Consider the following 17,549-nt stretch of genomic DNA (forward strand, 5'->3'; position numbering starts at 1 on the left):
AGTAATTGTTCGAAAGCAGTGAGCATTGTCTTATGTAAATGTGGCGAGCTGGTGTATTGGGGCAGTACCGCTAAGCAAGCAGAAACGCTGATGGGCACGGCGCCTTGTTCCGGGGTCAGCGCAGACAGAAAAGGCGGGTTCGTTGAACCGCGCCGCCGCCCCTCCAGCAGGTGGCCGGTCGGAGGCCGCCCGCTGCTCGCTCTGTTCCTCCGCGCCGAGGCCTTCCTCGCCAGTCGCTCTCGCCACCTGCTCCTCTGCTGAGCCTGCTGCAGCGCGCGCCCCGCTTCACTCGTCTCCGGCCGCGTCTCGCGCACCGACGTCTTCTGCAGGCGGAACCTCGTCCGCTGACAACTCTTGAGGCGTCTCGACTCTATTCCTACGAAAGAAGCGTCGTTGCCGTGTGAAGATCGCTCGTCACGTCCTTACCGAGACGGCACGTACCTATCGGCCAGCTGAGGGGTCTTGCTACCTCCGGACAGCTAATAATAACACTCGAATCCAGTTGTGGACTCACTGTGTTGCAGTTCAGTTCGTCAACATTGCGTGTCTCGACACGGACTGTGTGGTGCCTTCAGCGTTCCCATGGTACACTATGTCGCGGGGCGAAGCTCTTTTGACGGAGACACGCATATGGCAGTTTCTGTGCGGTTCTGTAGTGCACCAGTTGGTCGGTGAGTAACAGTCGTGTGGCGTCGATTAGCGGCTGTCAGTTCGCAGCTGAACATAGGTCAGCCGAGAAGGGTGAGGTGTGAAGTGGACTCACATCCAGCAGTGGATAGAACTGTTTGCGTCGTTGAAGACTTTACTTATTTTAACAGACGTTCGGGGTTTGCTTGCAGCTGTCCTTCTATTGTGTTAATGCTAAGAGGGGTAGTGTTTGCACAGACTTTTTCACGCATTAGTCAATAAAATAGTCGAACTATTTCAGTGGAAGACACAAATCCCCCTTCTGTAAGTTTTCAGTATCAAATATTACAGAAGTCGGTACCTCGAAGTGTTCCTCTTACAGAATAGACCTTACTGGCAGAAAGGAAAATTTGGATTCGGACTGTTGACGCCCTGCAGCGAACTGGCAGTGGTATCTACACAGTGTATCTGGGCCACGCAGCAGACCGGGTGAAAAAGATCCCGAGTGTCTGCGTGTACGTTACGAGAGCAGATCTCGCGGTACGAACAGTGTCAAGGTGGGCGTGACAGCGATACGGAGACGTTATGCGCGCCTCTCTGGACGGGACGCTGCTCAAAGTGGGGCAGCGGAAGACAGACAAGGGGGACGGCGACAGGGAGCGCCGCCGCCAGCAGCAGACGCTGCCGCCCCCGGCCCAGCCGCAGCCGCAGCCCCGGAGGTCGACGCTGCCTCCGCCGCCGCTGGTGGAGGCGGAGGGCCACCAGCACCATGCCGCCGCCGCCCCCGCCGCCTCCTGGGGCGAGCGCATCCGCCCCGAGCGCACGCCGCCGCGCCGCAACAACGTGCAGAAGATGCAGTGGCGCTCCTCGCGCTGGGTCGACGGCTTCCTGCAGGGCGCCGCCTCCACCTCGGCCTCCGCCCCCGGCGGCCCCCAGTACGGCGGCTCGCATTCCGACCAGGTATCTCCCGACACTCTCACTTAAAACGTTACCTCTGAAACGCAGCTCAAGGGGGGTAGGACGTCAAATGGGCCGACTTGGAGCAGGAGAGGCACCACATGACGTTTTATTTTCTACTGTCTATACTTTTACAAATAAATTCGAAAAACTTTGTCAGCATGACCAGGAAGGATTCAAGATTCACACTCATAGCAGTGGAATCTCAAGAACATAACAAAATAAATTTATTAGATCTGAAATTTCGTCATTTTTTCACTTACTGTTGGCTGCATTTGTTGCTATAGGTACATTTTTCTTCACAAGTAAGAGAGAGTCTTTGATGAATTTTACACAGCATACAAACTGTACTTACAGGTGTATGAAACACTAGAATTTTCCAAATCTATTAAAAATTGTGGTAAAAATTGAGATAATTAACCACAAAATTTGATTTTTTTCTAAACATAAAGTTTAAAATGTAACAGCTCATTCATTTTTTCATAAATTAAATAGATTCTAGAGTTTCAGACACCTGTAAGTATGGTTTGTAGGCTGTGCAAAATTCATCGAACAGTCTCTCTTACTTATGAAGAAAAGTGTACATATAGCAACAAGTGCAGCCAATAGTAACTGAAAAAATGATGAAATTTCACATGTAAAAAAAATAAATTGTTTTGTTATGTTTTTGAACATCAGCTGCTACGAGTGTGAATCCTGAATCCTTCCTGGTCATGCTGACAAAGTTTTATGAACTTACTTGTAAAAGTATAGACAGCGGAAGTTAAAATGTCCTGTGGTCCCTCCCTGCTCAAAGTCGGCCCGTTTAACGTCCTGCCCCCCTTAATGAGACAGGTTTAACCCTTTTACTGTTGCAGACATACTCTTTGCATTCCGTGCTGAGGCGAGGTTTTGTTATCACTATACTGCTTCCCAAATGCTAGTACCGATACGAAATACTTATCATCCAATTATTCAAAAATATTAAGTTAAATTTTATTCGTTTTCGCCCGTTTTCCAGTTTCATATCTTCCCTCGATAAAAAACTGAATTTCTTTTCTTTGTCCGTCGCACGTACTGGGCTTCATCAAATTACGTAAAACGTTGCACGAAATTTTAAAGAGTTTGTGGCGGTAAAAACGCACTGCGGAATCTTTGCGTATTGTTGATTTTAGCTCATACATAGCAGTGAATGAAATGTAGATAAGCTACCTAAATTCACATCCCTGCGCATCGCAAAGGTTTTGCAAATGATAGCACCCAATGAGGCACATACGTTGTGTGAGAAATATTCAAACTTCTTTATTCGCCGACATATGGAAACAACTCGTCCGCAAGGTGAGAGGTCGGTGGCTCAGGACGCATTCAGATGTCCATAGCACTAGCAAAACCCAAGTGGAGTGGATATACACGTCCACAACATCTGGGTAACGGAGTAGCAGGAATTGCATACTAGCCCACAGTAGCGACAGGGTTAATACAAATAAATTATAACAGCTACATTATAAACGCCGCTACGGTCGCAGGTTCGAATCCTGCCTCGGGCATGGATGTGCGTGATGTCCTTAGGTTAGTTAGGTTTAAGTAGTTCTAAGTGTAGGGGACTGATGACCTCAGACGTTAAGTCCCATAGTGCTCAGAGCTATTTTATAAACGGCAGTGTCTCGGATGCATAATATTTTATTAAAACTGACTGTCACGTGATTATGATCACTACTGACTACGTGTCGCAGCTAGATTTGTAAAGAACTAGTAGGTGAGTTTCAATAGCATTTAAACGTATTTTATGAAATGCGTGATGCAGAGCTGCACTACTGCTAGTGGTTCCGGTAATGTACCATCTTCTAGATATGAAATAAATTAATATTTCTCAGATGTCATAACCATTTCTGACACGGAGAGCCATATATTTCATATAAAATTTATGCAGTGTTGTTCATACATAGGAGGTCGGAGAAGGAATAGTCATTGTTCGTGAATATGACAGTAACTATCATACGAAGCAAAAGAGTCTAGTAAGCACGGGCTCTAACATGATACCTTAACTCCAGAAATACCAACGTATTTTTCATACCGCACATTACCAGGGGGGGGGGGGGAGGAGGGGAAGGGAAATACTTTATGCCCAACCGAAAAAAAATGAAAAAAGAAACAGAATTCGTCGATGGTTGTTGACTTATAATAACAATATAGCTAAAAGAGATACTACTGTGTAAACAGAGTTAAGCACCTGAAAATATTTTATAGCTCTTAGCAATATCAACACACTTTTAATAACGTATACTACCAGTGGGGGAGAGGGGATCCACTTTATGCCCGCCCTAGAAAAGAATTTATAAAACGCAAATTTCGTTAATTGTTGTTGACTTTTACCATCAACATACTTTTTAAAAATATATTGATGTCCAAGTAAGGTCCCGAACGTGAAAATACTGAATTCGAGATTCATTAGGGAAAGTAATTTCTTCTACCAATGCTTAAAAATTTAAAATATTTATAGAATCTTGTAGACTATTTCATTAAAAACAATATATATATATATATATATATATATATATATATATATATATATGCAATAAATTTTAAAATATAAAGTAACTGTCTTCACTAAAATATTTTCTAATCGTAGTCATAAAGTGCACTTCTTTATCTTTGGTACTGTGAAACAAATCTCTTATTCTGCATCCTCTTCGCTTACTTTATTTTGGGAGGAGGTAGTACCGACTAAAGCACGAAAAAACTGTCAGTACGTGTTTTAGAGTAGAGTAGAGTAGCGAAGATCAGTAAGTGCTGATAGCTGGCGTGGTAGTTTAGAAGCAAGTTTACTCGACTCTTTTTACTTATTTTTGTCCGTAATACCAACTCTCAAAATATGGAAAGCAAAGAACTTGCAGTAAAAGATATTTGGTTCATAGTATCGATCATGAAGTAGTGCTCATAGCTCATACGTTATGCATTTTAGAGCACATACTTAGTATTTTGCTTTGAATGATCATTGCTATCATATCCCTGAATATCGACCATTTATCCTGGGACACCCTGTATAGAAAGGCAATAAGTGTTTCAACACAAAAAAGCGTATGGCCCATTAGAACGGCGGATGAAACTCTCCTTTGGGTCGTCAGGCGCATTTTTCTGGTATTTCGACGGATATCTGCAATTTAGTTTTTGCAATCCGTAGCTGGTGTTAGTTCAAACAAATCCTATGTATCGTGTCTTTCATACGACGCCCAGAGTCGGTGGAAAACTTCAGTCATGGACTGCGTGGCTGGTCCTGGCGGAGGTTCGAGTCCTCCCTTGGGCATAATAGTAGTAGTAGTAGTAGTAGAGGGGTTTTGGGCGCACGACAGCAAGGTCTTCAGCGCCCGTTCAGTAACTTAGTGAGAAAATCCCAGAACAGGAATATAAAACGGAACAGAAAGCATGGGTAACAATCGTTGAAAAACATGTGCTCACCCACACCAAAGCGTGGGATGAAGCAGAGCGTCAGCAGTAAAACATGGACAACACAGGAAGAAAACGATAGAGGAAGCTAAAACAATGTAGCAGATGAAAGTGGCTGGCTGACCGCAAGAAAAAAAGGGGAGGAGTCAGCCACGCTGCAATACACTAAAAGCTACAGCGTAAAATTTTAGGCCAGAGTCCAGACACATCTCAAAACTTAAAAACCCTAGGCACACACGTCTCTCCCTTGGGCATGGGTGTGTGTGTTTGTCCTTAGGATAATTTAGGTTAAGTGGTGTGTAAGCTTAGGGACTGATGACCTTAGCAGTTAAGTCCCATAAGATTTCACACATATTTGAATATTTTTGAAAACTTCAGTTTGTTTCCCATTTTAAACAAAATTATTTTTAAATTGGAATTTTACGTGTCCATTCGAGAGAGGGCTGCAAGATTAGTCTAGTGTGACATTCGCTTTGCCGATATGTATTAACACGAACAGTAAAACACGAGGAATAACCGATACCCCAGCAGCGGCTCAGTAGCGCTGCATGCTTGGCGGTTACAGTCAGCACGGGCCAAGGTGGAACCGTCGCTCCTGGAGTTCTCGTTATTGCTCGTATTTTACTGTCCCTGTTAATACATACAGGTAAAATGAATATCATTAAACTTAACTGCAACCGCTCTGTCGAATGGGCTCGTAAAATTCAAAAGTCATTTTCTTTACAACGGGAAACGAACAGACGCTTTCCATCGACATTGCGCGCCGTATGAAGGACGTGCATTCTGGAAACATCCCGCAGGCTGTGGCTAAGCCAGGTCTCCGCAATATCCTTTCTTTCAAGAGTGCTAGTTCTGCAAGGTTCGCAGAAGAACTTCTGTAAAGTTTGGAAGGAAGGAGACGAGATACTGGCAGAAGTAAAGCTGTGAGTACCGGCCGTGAGTCGTGCTTCGGTAGCTCAGATGGTAGAGCACTTGCCCACGAAAGGCAAAGGTCCCGAGTTCGAGTCTCGGTCAGGCCACAGGAAGTTTCATATCAGTGCTCACTCCGCTGCAGAGTGAAAATTCTCATTCTAGTATTTGTCTGCGCTGACTCCAGCTATACGTTGCAAAAATAAAATTGCAAATACCTGCCGAAACACCAGAGAAAATGCTCCTGAAGACTGTCAGGAGAGATACCTTGTGTATGCCCAGCTGTGAAGATTTTGTATGAGATATGTGGTTTTCCAAATTAGAGAGTAATATTTATCTTTTTCATACCGATATGTCGGTACATTGCCTAAACTGGTGGTGTCAGCAATAATAAAGGAAGTATTAATACAACTCTGTGTCATATATTTCAAAAGGTAAGTTTTTAGTTCTGATGATGGCTGAAAAGCCGAAAACAATAATCAATTTTAATAATATATTATGTAACTAAAATATTGACCTATATAATGTAATCCGCAAGAATGGTCACTGGTCTCCTCGGAAGGTACAAACGGCGTAATTTCGAGAAATTACAGAACTAAAAAGATTTCAATACGTAACATTATCCGACTGCTCCCGAATACTGAGTTTTCAATTTATATTGATGACTCCAAATAACTTTTGCAAAGCATTTGTTGTTTAGCTACCATGGGCGCATTAATCAGTATGGTTATTCTTTTGTTCGTTACGAATTCCATTCTGTGTTTTGTTATTCGGTAATCCACTTCCTATCCACAACATCCGCTCAAAAATGTATCACAGTGTACCATTCACGTAAACATGACGTCATTAAAAACGTTACAGAGCTGGCTTTGACCCTCGTGCACTAGCGCTCGGTGCCGGTACCGGTGACGTAACTCGTCCACTTGCTGGAATGGCTATGAGCACTATGGGACTTAACTGCTGCGGTCATCAATCCCCTAGAACTTAGAACTACTTAAACCTAACTAACCTGAGGACATCACACACATCCATGCCCGAGGCAGGATTCGAACCTGCGACCGTAGCGGTGGCGCGGTTCCAGACTGTAGCGTCTAGAACCGCTCGGCCGCTCCGGCCGGCCCACTTGCTGGAGTCGACAGTGCCTTAAGCAAATGGAACAATAAAAGCAAATGCAACTTTGTCATATATAGATATGATTGGAGACCGTGGCTATTATATGAAATAAATTCCTGATGGCGTACGGTAACCAGCCAGAGATTGGTTTTAGGTTACTTTATTCAAAAGTACCATTACTGATTTCGAATTTCTTACATCATCATACAGTTTTTTTCATGTTTTCATCAATACATATTATACATTGGTTTCCTGCCAGTTGCCGTGAAATGTCCATCTGGTGCATTTGTATTAGCAGTTTTCTTCCAATGTAATACATTCTCAAGGGTGTTTGTATTTTCACAATCACAAACATTTCACTGCATTGCAAACCTCTTTCGTTCGGATCCAAAACGAATTTTCAATTTGCACCATGTGTTTTGATGTGGTGCGTTTACGACTGGAACATTTTTAAGAATGTATTTCCGTGGAAGAAAACTGCTGAAACAAATGCTCCATATGGACATTTTACGGCAATTGACAGGAAATCAATGTATAATCTGTATTGATGTAAGCTTAACAAAATCTGTCTGATGAATTGTAGGAAATTCGAAACCGGTAACGGTACTTTTGGATAATGTAACCTAAAACCGATTTCTGGCTGACTTCCGCTCACCATCAACAATTGAATAAAATCAAAGTAATAATGAAGCAATTTTTGTTCAAGTAATGCCTGTACTGTACACAAGACATCGTTTAAAAGAACTAAAGGCAGCAGCCCAAGGGATCTACAACATATACAGCCCAGGGGATTTACAACATATACTATTCGCAGAGCCCCACCCTCAGCTAATGACACCATACAGACACGTGGATCGGAACACTTTGTGACGACGTGCCTGGATTTCACGTACCGCTTGCCCCTCGGTACTTACCTTTTCATTGGTGCAACCACCAAACTATAATTTAATGTCGTAATTCTTTGTTTAATTGGCTGCAGGTTGGGTGAACGTGCGCATAATGAGGACCATATCCTGCCAGTAAACCCCAAGGTGGGCTGTACCGTTCATAGAGTGTTTCAATCATATCATCATAGATAATAACATATGTACCTTCTCACACAAACCTTCAACTACAGACGGTTGACATAATGATCGGTACACATTCTGCTTGTGTTTTCATTCGTTTACTGTCAAGTGAATGAGTGTGCCTGCTGCCACCATCTGCCTCTTTTGCGTCTTAATTAAACTACCTGATACGAGTACTGTTTGTCTGAGTTTTACACTTCGCACATTTTGACTAGTAGGCAGTAATCTGCACGCAGGAAACATCCGTGCGTCAGACAAGAGGCTAAAGCCAAACTGTATACTGTAAGGGACGATCAAAAAGCCTCTGTTCGAGGTCGTTGCTGCAGCGTACATGCAACGCGACTCCGTTGCTGGTATATAAGCACCGACATGTAAGCGTGGGATTAGTATGACATTCGTGGCTTTCCGACGTGCGTGTGGTAAAAGCGGTAACGCGAATTACGGCGACGTTATTTGCAAATGCGTCCAAACAGGACGAACTTGCTGTTCTTGGGTAGATATCCATAGCAGAATGAAAAATGCTTATGGGGTATGATGTCTGTCGACAGTCACCGTAGCGGAATGGTGCTCTAAGTTCTGTGATGGTCACGATTCGACACAAGAGTGGTCGACCTGGGAGACCAATTTTACCCATTACGGACAAGTGGAGGGCACTCGAGCACCCGTCCTAAAGGCCCGATCTCTCCCCGTGCCATTATCACGCATTAGGTCCCTAAAAAAGGCCTCGGAGGGTCATTGATTCTTGTCGGACGTGGATGTGCAGCAGGCAGTTAAGGTCTTCTTCACGCGGCAGGCCACCGTGTTTTATCAAACGGACATCTTCAACCTGGTGCGATGGTGGAATGACTGCTTCAGTCTTCTCGGAGATTTTACCAAATTGGCGAACCGATTCTGGACTTATGGCCTTCGAACGGAAAGTTTTTGATCTCCCCTTATAATAATGACATCCGCTGTAACAGATTTAAATGAGATTAATAGTATTATAAACCTGCGAATATACTTTTACTAGGGCCCCCTTGAAAGAATGTCATCGTAATTGGACTGGAAAAGTTGCCGAGCTAAGTGGCGCAGCTGTTATCACACTGGACTCGTATTCCGGAGTGGTCAGCACACTAGAATCCCATTCGGGAGGACGACGGTTTAAACCCGCGTGTGGCCATGCAGATTTAGGGTTCCCGTGGTTTCTGTAAATCACTTCAGGAAAATGTCAGAATGGTTCCTTAGAAAGAGTGCGGCCGATTGTCTTCCCTTCCCTTCAGAATATTTGCTAGTGCTCAGTTCTTAACGACCTCGTTTTATACGGGGTGTTAGACCACCCTCTTCCTTCCGGAAAAGGTTCTCACGAGGATTTATTTGAACTGCGCGTGCTTTATCTATTCTCCATACTGGTTTCCCAACCCCTTTCTTCATGGAACTCCTAAATGGATTTAGTGTTGCTACAATGATATGCAGATGTAAATATACAAGTATAAGGCGTGTAAGTGTAGTTCTGCGCCTTACAGCGTAAGGTGGCTTGTGGAGTATCCAAACATATGTGGTTGTTTACCTCCTCACCACATCATTATTGTGCGTCATCTTACGTCGAACGAGTTAGGCAATGTATCCTCTATGCGCACTCTGAACACTGCATTCTCTATACAGGCACCTTAAAGTTAGTAAAACTTCGGCACCTCAGGTGATTACTGTTTTTGTCCGTCAACTATAATAAGATCATAGTAAATATGATCTCTAAGGATTTCGCGCTGTCGTTTGTTACCTCTAAAAAAGCTGTCATTTCTGGCAAACCTGTTTTGGAAACTGCGCAATATAAATAAAAGGTTTTTTCTGTGACTTCAAAAAACAATCAACACCTAGGACACATATTTGGCGGAGAACTGATCAGGAGATTTTTTGCAAGGCTTAGCGCGATACGAGGCAGATCGCTTGTCAAAAAAATTTAAACATGTCGAATAACTGGTAACTAACCGGCACTTTCTATAGACGTATTCGACAGTAGCAAAGGTGGCCTTTTTCTTAATGTTTGTCCCTTTTTCGCTGGATGCTCTACTTGTTTCCAAAGTCGTCAGGACATGTAAGAAAAGGAGAGCGTGTCAGTCGACTGTCTGTGAATAGCGTAAACCTCATATCGCTATTTCTAGGACGAAGGTTGGGACCAGCCTACCATTTGCCTAAACGAGGGTACAAAACAGAAAAAAAGACGTGCACGCAGGCTGTGGATGGTGTAGCACACCAACGTTTTTTAGTTACCCGCGTGGATTCGGGATAAGGTCTGGTTCACTTCGTCTCCCAAGCTAGAGCTGGCATATTGCGCTTTTTTCTCGTTGTATTTGGTCGTGGCGGACATCCTACGACACCCAGTGAGGTTCATTGTTGATCCCTTCACTCAGATTTTTAATAACAGAGAGCAGCCAAGTCTCCGGCCGAACATGCTTTGCGCTCTGGTGCCGGCACGCATTAGACTATACAAGCAGGTCGACTGCAGTAAACAAGAATATTGGTAAAATATTATCTAACTAATAACCGCCGCCACATGCTACTCGTGTATTCTGTGCTGTATCTGACATTAAAATGAAAGGATGCTTAGAGTTTTACCTTCTGCCGACGACTATGCAACTGGGGGCGGTGCAAGAAAAAGGCTTTTCCAGAAAGCACTCGCATGAGAGTCAACAGTAGACGCTTCCATAGTCTCGCTGCATCACGATCATGTCTGAGAACAAGCGGTTCTATTATCAAAAGAAAAAGCCATTTTCAAGGTTTCTTATCGGGTTATCAAAAATGCATGGCACAAAGCTCTATCGTGAAATACTCTACAGACCCTTGGTTACTTCAATTACTGATCACATTAAATGTTTAATCATTGTAAAAAGCTGTCATATTTTTCACTTTTTAGTAGACGCACTATCATGTACGGTGAATTCCAGCACACATTTCCGAAGACGCTATTAGGAAAAACAACAGAAAAATAATCAAGCGTCAGGCTGAATTCGCCGGCCGCGGTGGCCGAGCGGTTCTTGGCGCTTCAGTCCGGAACCATGCGACTGCTACGATCGCAGGTTCGAATCCTGCCTCGGCCATAGATGTGTGTGATGTCCTTAGGTTAGTTAGGTTTAAGGAGTTCTAAGTTCTAGGGGACTGATGACCTCAGATGTTAAGTGCCATAGTGCTCAGAGGCATTTCAACCATATTTGAAACAGACTGCAATCACTGAAAGACGCCACAGTATAGATCGCAGCCATCAGATTTGCTTGTTATTGTAGTTTGCTTATTGGCTTTACGAAAATTGCAGCACATATATGGACTGGAGCTACGGCGTAAGAATTCGCACCTTGTAGTGTTAAAAGTCGTCAGCTAGCACTGCCGTTTCTCATATGGTTGTGAAGTTCCGGAAACTGGGTGCGCCTTAGTGTGAGAAATGGCTCATGTGACAATTCGCACGGTAGAGTAAGAGTGAGATTCCGACTCGTGTGTGAGTCAAGTATCTCTAAGGAACCCAGCTTGGTAAATACAAAATTTCTGCCAATCGTAACCACCGGGCATAATTCTTTTTCTATGCATATATTTTCTTGCATATTGGTAAATGGCTCCAGAATGGTAGTATATACCGCTCTGTGTACTTGTGTACAACAGTCTCATTCTTATACCTTTAGCATTTGTGAGCTTTGCCACTTATAATGTGTTTTGAACAAGCAGACAAATCCAAAAATCTTCGTAAGTCCTACTCTTGTAAGAGAAAACAACTCAGCCTCAAAAAATATATTCATACATGCCGTTACAGAATATAGGTCATCTAAGAAAGATACCGCAAATACATATTTCCGTATTTCAGAATGTAATGTAAGGAATTATGAAAGTATTTCAAGTGATCTAAGAGAAACACAGTAATTTTTCAACTACGTCCAACTGATGTGTGGAGCATAGAAACACGTAACAGAAAATAGAATTTACGATGGCTTTCGAGCTATTGCTCTTTTTATAGTAAAAGTACACACATTCACACACACAATCACAAAGACACCCAAACTACATTCCTACCTTTCCTTATTTTAAGTATTGTTTCATCCAGGATTTTTGATTTTGTTATTCCTTAGTATAATCATCCTCAGTGACGAAGTAAAACACTAGCTCGACTTCTTCCTATATCCAGATGTGGCAATCGACGTGTTTCAACTACTTAGTAGCTACCACCCATCACTGTTGTGACGGTAAGAGCTCGTGCATTTTGTAGCACCTATTGCGAAACAATTACATTATGTGCTCATAGTCGTGCAAATAACGAAAAATGAACAATTTTATGTGACAAGCCATATAGAAATGAAAATTTCGATATTCATCAGTGGTAGGTCTTCTGTAATAGAATTGAAGCCATGTGAAGTTACAGCGAAGAAATGTAAATGATTAAAGTGGTATTACGTAAAACTTCATTACGAAGTATTGCTTTTTGCTAATTAGTATTCACAAATAATACTGTCAGTTGGATCGTGGGTAACGCTCCCATTCAACTCCATGAAAAACAAAAACAAGCGCTACAAAGACGAGTGTATCGTGCAAGTTTTAATTGTAAGGCACACAACAGGGTACACAGTTCACCCCATAGAGAACTCTATTGGCCGTGATACAGACATATGGAGAATTCGAGGCACACAGTTTGCACGTGATGTAAGCAGACATTAGTCACGTCGCGTTCACTAATCGTAGAAAATAAAATTACAGTATTCGTCGACATGCTGCACCAAAAATTAGCACAACATCCAAGGATATTATGTTATTTGGTACGCTACATTTTCTTCGCAGGCAGAAACTGCACATTCTCATCTGAAGCGTTTTGGACTGCAGCAACTATTTACTCCACGTCTTTGATATCACGGTACGTTTTGTCGTTGCTTACAACTTTCCCTCTTACTCTTTCTTATGGAAGATATTTCGTAGTCTTCACATATGGCCCAGAATCATGTTCCTTCTTCGAATTAGTGTTCCCCATGCATCGCTTTCCTTGCCGATTCTGCGGAGAATCAAATGGCTCAAATGGCTCTGAGCACTATGGGACTTAACATTTGAGATCATCAGTCCCCTAGAACATAGAACTACTTAAACCTAACTAACCTAAGGACAGCACATACACTCATGCCCGAGGCAGGATTCGAAACTGCGACCGTAGCGGTCGCGCGGTTCCAGACTGAAGCGCCTAGAACCGCTCGGTCAGAATCCGTTTTGTATCAAGATATGAGAGGTGCAAACGGCTGACCATCTAACCTGTCGTATATTTTAGGAGACCATGAATAGAAAGCGTATCGCGTTTTAAGGTTCTGTGTGATGAACGGTCTTCTAAATAGTAACCTTACGTAGAAGATTTTAATAGGTTTTCAGGGCCTTTGTTTCATCTGTTGTTTTCCCACTCAGCTGACACAGTTCCCTGTTGTAATATTTTAACTGCTGTGTAACTACGGTGTGTGTGTTTTAAGTATAAAATGACTGGAGGCGTATACCTTTTAGTCTTTAGCGTGGATATGTAAAAGTGAGTGAGAGATAGTGTAGCCCAATGTCTGAGAAATAGGTTTTATATTTTACCTTTGTTGCATATGTTTCAATACAAAAAAGACCAACATTCGTCTCCAGTTAGTTTAGTAAGAGCGCTGATGGCCCCGATGTTGAGCACCCTATAATACCGATAATATACATACTTACGTACAATATGTCTTTGTTCTTCCAAGTATCGATTGAATATTGAATAAATAAGCACGAATAATTGTCATCGTTAAATAACGACTAAGCTAAACGATGTTCTTCCGTAATAAAACAGCCAAGCAAAGATTTTTCTGATAGTGCCCCTTTGTGGACGCATCTTTTGTCGTTTCAACCAATATAAATTTTTCTATACCTTTACAGCTACACTATGTGATCAAAAATATCCGGACACCTGGCTGAAAATGACTTACAAGTTCGTGGCACCCTCCATCGATAATGCTGGAATTCAGTATGGTATTGGCCCACCATTAGCTTTGATGACAGCTTCCACTCTCACAGGCATATGTTCAGTCAGGTGCTGGAAGGTTTCTTCGGAAATGGCAGCCCATTCTTCACGGAGTGCTACGCTGAGAAGAGATATCGATGTCGGTCGGAGAGGCCTGGGACGAAGTCCTCGTTCCAAAATACCCCAAAGGTGTTCTATAGGATTCAGGCCAGGATTCTGTACAGGCCAGTCCATTACATGGATGTTGTTGTCGTGTAACCACTCCGTACACGCCGTGCATTATGAACAGCTGCTCGATCGTGTTGAAAGATCCAATCGCCATACCCGAATTGCTCTTCAACAGTGGGAAGCAAGTAGGTGCTTAAAGCAACGATGTAGGTCTGTGCTGTGATAGTGCTACGCAAAACAACAAGGGGTGCAAGCCCCCTCCACAAAAAACACAACCACACCGTAACATCACCGCCTCCGAAGTTTACTGTTGGCACTAAACACGCTGACAGATGACGTTCACCGGGAATTCGCCATACCCCGCCCTGCCATCGGATCGCCACATTGTGTACCGTGATTCGTCACTCCACACAACGTTTTTTCGCCGTTCAATCGTCTATTATTTACGCTCGTTACACCAAGCGAGACGTCGTTCGGCGTTTACCGGTGTGACGTGTGAGTTATGAGCAGCTGCTCGACCATGAAATCCAAGTTTTCTCACCTCACCCCTAACTATCATAGTACTTGCAGTGGATCCTGATGCAGTTTGGAATTCCTGTGTGATGGTCTGAATAGATGTCTGACTATTACACATTACGACCCTCTTCAACGCTTTTGTGCTGTACATGTCCCTTCACGTTTCCACTTCACTATCACATCGGAAACAGTGGACCTAAGGATGTTTAGGAGCGTGGAATTCTCGCGTACAGACGTATGACACAAGTGATATCCAATAACCTGATCACGTTCGAAGTCCGTGAGTTGCGCGGAGCGCCCATTCTGCTCTCTCACGGTGTCTGAGGACTACTGAGGCAGCCGGCCGGAGTGGCCGAGCGGTTCTAGGCGCTACAATCTAGAATCGCGCGACCGCAACGGTCGTAGGTTCGAATCCTGGCTCTGGCATGGATATGTGTGATGTCCTTGGGTTAGTCAGGTTTAAGTAGTTCTAAGTTCTAGGGGACCGATGACCTCAGAAGTTAAGTTCCATAGTGCTCAGAGCCATCTAAACCGTTTTGAACTACTGAGGCCAATGATGTGGAGTACCTGGCAGTACGTGGCAGCACAATGCGTCTAATATGAAAAACGTATGTTTTTGGTGGTGTCCGGATACGTTTGATCACATAGTGTACGTTACTATTTAGTAAGCGACCTGTCAGTGTGTGACGGAGGGTACTTCTGGTACTAGTAAGTTATCCCACCTTGCCTAATCAAGTCGCGATTGGCACTTGCGAAGAATGTGTGTAAGTAAGCCTGTGTATTGGGTCACATTTCCCGCATTTTCTCGTCGTGGCCATTTCGTGATATGTTGTCCGACTCATCCCGAAAACTACTATCTCGAAGTCTGTCATCTGCTTTTCGTACTATTTGTTTTTTGTAGCAATTTCACTTAAGATCACTCTCCTTAGTTATTACTAGATTTTTTCAGCAGATACTGTTTCCAGCAATTACTCGTCAATAGTATAGCTGTGCAGCAATGGATTATACTTACACAATAAGTTGTGTTTATTTACGTTCAGGGTCAACTGCCTGCGCCTGTACCATTCATCAATCATCTGTAGGTAAACGTGCAAATCGATACTGTCTTCTGGCGATATTACATTCTTACAGGCAAGCGCATCGTCTGCGATCAGTCTTAAAGAGCTTCCAACACTTTCTGCTAGATCATTTGTACACACTGTAAACAGTAACGGCCCCGTGACACTGCCTTGGGGTATTCCGGAAATTACTGCTACATCCGTCTATTTTGTTCCGTTAAGACGGCGTGTTGAAGTTTATCTGCAAGGAAGTATTGTATGCAATTGCCAATCTCGAACGATACTCAGTAATATATTTTTTTTAAAAATAAACGTAATTGCGGGACGGTGTCAAATAACGGCGTAAAGTCAAGGAACACGGCATCAACCTGAGTGTCGTTGTCTACAGCGCTATGGATCTCACGGAGGAACAGAGCGAGACGAGTTCCGCAAGGTCTCTGTTTGTGGTATCCACGTTGATTTTTATAGAGGAGATTTTCGTTCATCTAAAACGTCATAAGTGTTGAGCATAAAACATCTTCCACAATTCTACAACAGATTGACGTTAATAATATAGGCCTGCAATGATGTGCATCTATCCTACGGCTCTTCTTGAAAACGAGAATGATCTAAGCTACTACAAACTTTTGTTAGAAGAGGAGCAAGTACGTCCGCATAATTTTAATAGAATCTCACAGGTATCTCATCCGGTCCTGGTGACTTTCCAGTACTAATCGACTGTAGTTTTTTACTATTCCGCGATCGATTATCTCAATATCTGCCATTTTCACGTTGGTACGATGATTGAAAGAAGGTACTGTATTACGATCTTCCGCAGTGAAACAATTTCACCGCTCGCAGAGTGACTGAATAGATGATTTCGAACTGCTTATTGAGTTTACGTAAGACCAAAACCTTTAAGGAGTTTTAGTTAGATTGGCTGACAAAATATTACTTTCAAAGACATTGAACGCTTCTATCATTGCTCTCCTTACTCTCATTTCTGCTGCGCCCAAGTTTTGTTTGTCAGCTACATTTTGACTTCTCTCGAATCTACGATACAGATATCTTTGCCTATGGAGCCGTTTTCTAACACGGCTATTAAACCACGGTGTGTCTTTCCCATACCTTAAGACCTTGCTCAGAAGGTACTTGTCTAAAGCACTTTGAACGATGCTTTTGAATTTTTGCCATTTGTGCTTCACAACTTCATCATCACCACTGAATATTTGATGCTCACTATTCAGATACTCCGCAATTTGTATCCTGTCACTCTTGCTAAGAAAAAATATTTTCCTACCTTTTTTAACACTCTTTGTAATACCCATAGTCATATTTGCTATCGCTGATAGCTTCCCCTACTTTAACTGATTCGAAAAGTTCAGGTCTATTTGTTGGTAGGAGGTCTAGGACGTTAGTTTCTCGAGTTGGTTCTCTGATTATGTGCTGGGAGGAATCTTCGCACAATACATTCAGACTCCGAGTCTGAGACCAGTTTTGATAGCATGACTCTCCCAATCTACGCCTGGAAATTTGAAATCGTCCCCTATTACCATGGTGTGACCAGGGAAAGATATTCTGCAAGTTCTTTCTGAAGCCGTCTACCACTAAAGCTCTTAACCCAGGCGGTCGCTAAAAGCATCCGATTACCATTTTCGAGCGACATTTGACGCTTAACTTCACCTAGATTAATTAAAATTCAGAATCCGTGAAAACCTCGATAGATATTATCGATTCCTTTACTTCCATAAATTACTAATTGTT

The 17,549-nt window shown here is 43.0% G+C and overlaps 1 protein-coding gene across 1 annotated transcript in view; it reads left to right on the plus strand.

Annotated features, from left to right (window-relative positions):
- The first annotated feature begins 246 nt into the window (after positions 1-246).
- The window catches only part of LOC126353934 (uncharacterized), a 336,644-nt gene continuing 319,341 nt past the window's right edge, over positions 247-17,549 (plus strand). Inside the window, exon 1 of the mRNA XM_050003196.1 lies at positions 247-1,587. Coding sequence (XP_049859153.1) covers positions 1,213-1,587 — 375 coding nt within the window. The 5' untranslated portion in view covers positions 247-1,212. The remainder of the gene's footprint in view (positions 1,588-17,549) is intronic.

This window comes from Schistocerca gregaria, chromosome 3 (genome assembly GCF_023897955.1).
Source record: "Schistocerca gregaria isolate iqSchGreg1 chromosome 3, iqSchGreg1.2, whole genome shotgun sequence".
Taxonomy (NCBI): domain Eukaryota; kingdom Metazoa; phylum Arthropoda; class Insecta; order Orthoptera; family Acrididae; genus Schistocerca; species Schistocerca gregaria.